The 6,335-nt window shown below is 51.3% G+C and overlaps 1 protein-coding gene and 1 long non-coding RNA gene across 2 annotated transcripts; one reads left to right on the forward strand and one right to left on the reverse strand.

Annotated features, from left to right (window-relative positions):
- LOC125556246 lies at positions 1–640 on the forward strand. Its single transcript, XM_048719018.1, has one exon. It carries the CDS (start codon positions 86–88, stop codon positions 446–448), a length of 363 nt encoding a protein of 120 aa, XP_048574975.1. The 5' UTR covers positions 1–85; the 3' UTR covers positions 449–640.
- Positions 641–4,286: 3,646 nt separating this feature from the next.
- LOC125509760 lies at positions 4,287–5,802 on the reverse strand. Its single transcript, XR_007284215.1, has 2 exons — positions 5,333–5,802; positions 4,287–4,779 (listed from the first exon to the last, which is right to left on the reverse strand). It is a non-coding gene; the product is annotated as an uncharacterized LOC125509760 (long non-coding RNA).
- Between the last annotated feature and the right edge of the window lie 533 nt (positions 5,803–6,335).

The following is a 6,335-nucleotide window of genomic DNA, read 5'->3' on the forward strand; positions in this document are numbered from 1 at the left end:
CCGTGTTGGATAGGGACACAACTCACTCGCTGTCATCAGATCGAGCATCCAATCCAGAAAAACCAGAGCAATCCGCACGTGAGCAATGGAGGCGGCGAAGGAGAGGCGGGAGCGGAAGGCCGCAGGCGCCGGCGCCGGCGAGGGAGCCGACTCGGTGCAGCTGCCGACGGAGACGAGCCCGTACGTGCAGTACAACAAGGACGACGGCCTGGAGGACTACAAGATGCGTGCCTACGGCGCGCAGGGCCACCTCCCCGTCTCCGACGTCCCCCACGGCTCCGGCACCGACGCGCCCACCATCCCCGGCACCGCGCTCCCGACTCAGCACCTGAATCTGCACGGGCGCCAGCAGCCGCAGCGGGGTGCCCAGGGAGGAGGCGCTGGCGTTCGCCGCACCGACGACGACGAGGCTGCCACCGACGCCATCAACCGCCACGGCGTGCCGTAGTTCATGGCTAGGCTGTCTAGCTAGCTCGAGGAGGTTATCCACGTAGTGCTCAGTGCCGCGTGGGGAAAAATGAATAAAGTGGTAATGTAAAATCGCTGGCAAAGCTTGTCTACAGCATAGTGTAACACTGTAACAGTTTGCGTCCAGAAAAAACATCTTCCAAGAGCTTTGAGCTTCCAACTTGCACTGGTTGTATGTCCTCGTTCGGGTCGCGTACGTGCTCCTAATGGGCTCAAAATCTAAGTGCTTAAATTGATTTGATCTACACTCATCGGCACCTCTGATGCAGAGGCCAGACTAACGAAAGCTTGCACCGATCTAAAACAACACCAATTAAGTCGGCACGCCACCTCGGAGATGTCAATACGCGATTTCTTGTGCGAGGATAGATTCCATCGACCGTATCCGTCATGAATCTTGTCTCCTCTTCTCGTCTCATGCATGCAAGGATTTATTTACGCGGATACAATTCCGGTTAAAGTTCCACGCACCTTGCTGCAGATAAAAAAAATCCAGCGAGAGGAAGCATAAACAATGGACGCCGATAAGTGTCACACGTGTGGACGTTAGGGAGTCCGTCCACACATTTTGTGTGGTGTATAAAAGAAACAACCCACACATTTACGTGTGGTCAAAACAATTACCATCCACATGTTTTTTCCCCTTTCGATCCCTCTCACACGTGTGCGTGTGGGCGAAGTTGATAACGCCCACACGCCCGTATGTCAGGCCTCGTACCTCCTGGTCCCGCACGCCACGCGTGACGGTCACCGCGCGCTCGCAGTTGCCATGGTCCAGACCCTCGTCCATGTTCGTTTAACTGCAGTTGCCATGTCGCTGAACTACGGTTGCCATGTCGGACAACTGCAGTTGCCATGTATGGTCTGATCTAATGTAGTTGTCATAATTTCATAACTTTAGAAGTTGCCACATACTAACGCTAGGCAGTTGAAAGAGTTGTCATGTCCTTACAAACATGTTAGAGCAGTTGCCATGTAAAAAGGAGAAGTTGCCATCTGCTTACGTGCACGTTAGGGCAGTTGCCATGTACATGCACGTTAGGGCAGTTGTCATGTATCATGTAAAAATATATGGCAACTCGGTAAAAAAAAGTTGCCATCTGCTTACGTGCGCACTAGGCAGTTGCCGTGTACCCTGCAAAACACATGGCAAACTCGGGTAAAAAGAGAGAGTTGCCACCTACTTATAAAGCACACTAGGAGCAGTTACCATGTGCACTGCAAAACACATGGCAACTAGCAGTTTGATTGTGGAAGAGAAGACGGACGTGTGGGCGAGATGGCAAATGTCCACACACTAGCCCTTGTGTGTGCGTATAAAATGACGTGTGGACGAATTGCTATACGCCCACACACCAGCCCCTCCTGTGTGATGAAACGGCCGTGTGGGCGACCGGCTGAACGCCCACACACCAAGCCCTACATGGCACTAAATACGTGCCAAGATTCGTGCGTTCATAAACGGATACGGATCCACGCGTGTGAGCGAGATACAAACATCCACATGTATGAGCGTTAACATTTCCGTAAACAATCAACCTGTCACAAATCAGAGAATCTACCTCGCAACTTCCAGCCATGAAGACCACCGGCATCATCGTTAACAAGCAGCAACAAATAGTCACGTATATATGAGAGGGTACGATGAGCAGCATCTCAGCACAAGAAAAGTGTAATGGAGAAAGCACGCGCAGCATTCCTCTTCCTGCTAAGCAGATGGATTCCACGTCGGGGTGATCCTAGACCTGGGATCGCCGGTGGGCAAAGTGGCGCGGACCAGCGTTCTGCTGGCCGTCCAAGATTTCTACGCCGTCCACCGGAACTACAGCACGAAGCTCGTTCTCCATATTAGGGACTCCATGGGCAGCTATGTCCAGGCTGCATCAGCAGGTACGAGCGTCTGTCAGGATTCAGGAAAACCAAAAGGCTTTGTTTTTATTACAATGTTCCCTTGGTAAAGAAATATAAGAGAAAATATACAGTACGCTTAAAGCATCTCCAGCCGTTGTGCTTCAGGAGGCGTTTTTTCGGCCTCTTGAAGAGGCGCCGACGAAAATTTTACATCGAGGCCGAAGATTCTTTCAGCCGCCCCCCACCCAGCACTTCTGTTTCTTCTTCCCCCGTGCGCCATCTCATCCCCCTCACTCCACCGCACCACCACCACCACGTCGGCCTGCTCGCCGCGGCCGTTGCCATGTCGCCCCCGCCGGCTTGCTCCCCGCGCTCGCGCGCCCCTGCAGCTCGTCTCGCCACGCCGGCTTGCTCGCCCTCCGCCGCCAAACTGCCTCCGAGGCCGCCCGCGAGACCGCCTGGCCTCCACCGCGGTCGAGCCGCCGTCCCATCTTGCCCTGCTCCATCCACGACCGCATCCCCGAGTCCCAGCTCGCGTTGACTCGAACGGCGGCCGAGGCCTCTTCTGCGCCTGAGGCTGACGCCAGTTTGCCTCGCGCTCCGCGGGCCTCGGGCCGCCCGCGAAGCCAGCTGCCGGCTCGCCGGTCCACCGCGCCAACTGCCCTGTCGCCTCTGCTCGCGCCCGCGAGCCGGCCCGCATCTGCCGCACGCGACCCTCCCCGTGCTGCCTCGTGCTACCGCTGCCGCGGTCCTCGCCTAGGCCGGCCACGATCCTCGCCCGACCACTGCCTGCAAGCTGCCGCTAAGGCCTGCCCTCGTCGATGTGGTTTGATGAGCCGCTGTTGCTCACTCCGAGCCGGCCCAGAAGCTGCGTCCAGAGCAGGCCTCGCCGCCCGCGCTCGCCCACAGCGTCGCCGGAGGAGACGACGAGGAGGTCGAGGGCGTCCGCCGCCTCCCCACACCGTCCGTCGTGGCCCCGTGCCCCTAGCCTGCACCCCGCACCTCTCGCCCCGCTGCCCGCCCTGCTCCGTCCCTGGGTGGAGAGAAGGAGAAGAGAAGAGAGAAGCACGTGGATGGACCCCGGATGAAAAGTGGGGAGAGAGGGAGTGGGAGGTTTACGGCGGGCCCAACTACATGCAAAACACTCTCTCTCCTTCCCCAGCCGTCCCCCGGGATCCTGGGTTTGGGGTAGGAGCGCCGGCCAGGTTTTTCGCCAAATCCGGCGCTAATTGACGTCATGGGGGCATGAATGGAACATTTTTCGACCACCGGCACTGAAAAAGTGCTCCTGGGGGGGCTTCCTGGGGCCTAGTGAAGATGCTCTTATATTTCTGTCGCTATTTGAAACTATATATTTCAGAAGTACTCTTATATATTTTTAAACTAGACATATACAGGTCCAAATAAAGGTATTTATTACCTGGTTTTAGTCCAGTCTATTTCTCGTTTAGCAAGTTTTCTTGGAAATGAAAGTAAGAAGATTTAACTTCTTTTTGAATCATATTTATATAAACATGTTTTAGTATATTTGTTCATTCATTTTAGTCTGTATCTTATCCATATTGAAATATTCAAAATATCTTATATTTATGAACAGAGGAGAGTATTACTTTTTTTTTACTTAACCATGCATTCAGACGATGCCGTAAATTCGACTTTCAGTCTCTGCATCATAGATGCACACACCCACCAACATACAAGCATGCAAACAGAAACAAACCTGGTACAAATTTAGGATGCTAGGTATTACACATTTATGAATCAATAATGTTAAATGATAGTATAAGCCAAAAGCCCAAGCAAAAAACACATATTTAGGAGCTTTTTTGGTTTTTTTGCCAAAGTGGAAAAATCTACAAAAACATAAGTAAAAGCCAAAACAAACAGACCTTAGGTTCTCACCCATGTTGAAAAAATAACTCCTCCACACAGTTGCATGCATTGCCGCCAGCACTAGCTTTCTGGCCTCATGTCGTTGAAGAATAGACGAGGTACCGAGCCAATACGTATATTTGATAGCCCCTCAACCAATTACCAAACATACTAGCAACCCCTTTGACCAATGATAAGTTAGATACATTTGACCTGGACAACACGCCATCTGGCATGAGCGAAATGACAATAAAAAAAGCATATATCGGATGGCGAGTACTAGGCGCCGGACGACCGGCCCAATTTGGGCCGGTTAATGCACAACCGCCCGATTTCAGCGATTATAACCGTTCGATCTGCCGTTCCCGTTTCGTCCACCTCGCCCCGCACCGGATTGACTTTGTCCCGACTCCGCCTCTGCCTCCCGGTGAGCCCTCCTGCCTCTGCCTTCTCCTCTGCCTCCGTCTACCTCGCTCCGCCTGCTTGCAACTCCGGTGGACACTCCCACTGTCGACGCTGTCGTGCCCAGGTGCAGCCTCGCCGTAACGGTTCCAGCTCTACTTCGACTGGTTGTAGCAAAAACGATTGCTACTTCCAGCAAAATCAAATATGGTTTTAGCAAAAAACAAAATTGTAGCAAAAATCATGATAGTGATGACAACATGTTCTCGATTTGTAGCAAAATAGAGAAGGGGTTCCAGCAAAGATCTTAGGTGGTTCCAGCAATAAAACATGGCGCCACCGTTCATCGCCGCCGGAGCGCATCTTCGCCTACTACAGAAAAATCAAATGCTGGTTCCAGCAAAAATCAAATACGGTTCCAGCCAATATCATATATGATTCCAGCAAAAAACAAAATTGTAGCAAAAAATGACGGCAACCTCCTCTCGATTTGTAGCAAAAAAGAAAAAGGGTTCCAACAAAAATCTTAAGTGATTCCAACAAAAATAAAACATGGCGGGCACTGCCATCGCAGCCCACCACCATCTTCGCCTAATGCAGCAAAGTCAAGAGCTGGTTCCAGCAAAAATCGATGTGGTTCCAGCAAAAAATTGATGTAGCAAAAGAAGTCATGGCAGTGACGGCACCACCAACCAATTGATGTAGCAAAAGAAGCCATGGCAGCGACGGCACCACCAACCTATCAATTGCAGCAAAATCAAAAAAAGGGTTCCAGCAAAAAATGAAGTGGTTCCAGCAACCCCTGGGGTAGTTGATCTTAGCGCTCCCCGTCGCTCGCGATTCCGCAGGCTTGCGGCAGCACCGTCCCGGCCGCGCGCAACACATAGTCTCTCCGCTCCTGCCGCGCGCCACCTGAACGACCAACACCAAGCACCGGCAGCGCCCCGCATCCAGCCTTGCCGGTGGGTCAGCAGCGAGGAACTGGGTATAGAGGAGGAGGACGGTGGAAGCAACGCAATAGCTTTGTGGCAGCCATGCCTCTGTGAGAGATTGGGAGTGAGTGGTGGGGAAGGAACACCGAAGGAAAAGGAAAAGGATAGTACTAGTTGGGCGAGAAATTTCCTGGGTAGAGCGGCGCGCTGTGTATCGTACCATTGCAATCCATCCTGCGGCTCTCGTGAGTGACCGGCCGAGCGTTCAGCCGGTCTGTCGGCGGAAAACGTTTCCCATATCGGATTGATTTGTCATCACTTCAAAAGCTACATTTAGCTGTCCCTTGCCAAATTCATGTAAGAAGATTACCTTTGGTTACTAACGCCCATGCACATATACCATATGAATATTTTGGTTACTAGCGGGATTTTCAGTTCCACAATTGTCGGTTTTGGATGGGATATCGGAATGTTACAAAGTTGTATACTTGATCATTTTTGTGCAAATTTCATCTAAAGGTATCATGGTCGTCTTAGAACTAGATATCCCTATGATAATCACATAAGTTATGCAACCATCACATAAGTTATCCTGGTCATCTACATTTTGGTTCATTGTGATCACAACCAAAGCAATCGAGGTATTTTCTACCCTTTACATGTTTTAAAGTCATTGATATTGCTAGTTGAGTGACGTGTATCAGCCAAATATCCTATTAGAATCTCACTTGAGATCAATCTTTGATCTCAAGCCAAATATTGGACGTTTTTTCCGTACAAAAAAGTTAATTTCATGTCACACATACCATC

Source organism: Triticum urartu, chromosome 5, assembly GCF_003073215.2.
Source record: "Triticum urartu cultivar G1812 chromosome 5, Tu2.1, whole genome shotgun sequence".
Lineage (NCBI taxonomy): Eukaryota > Viridiplantae > Streptophyta > Magnoliopsida > Poales > Poaceae > Triticum > Triticum urartu.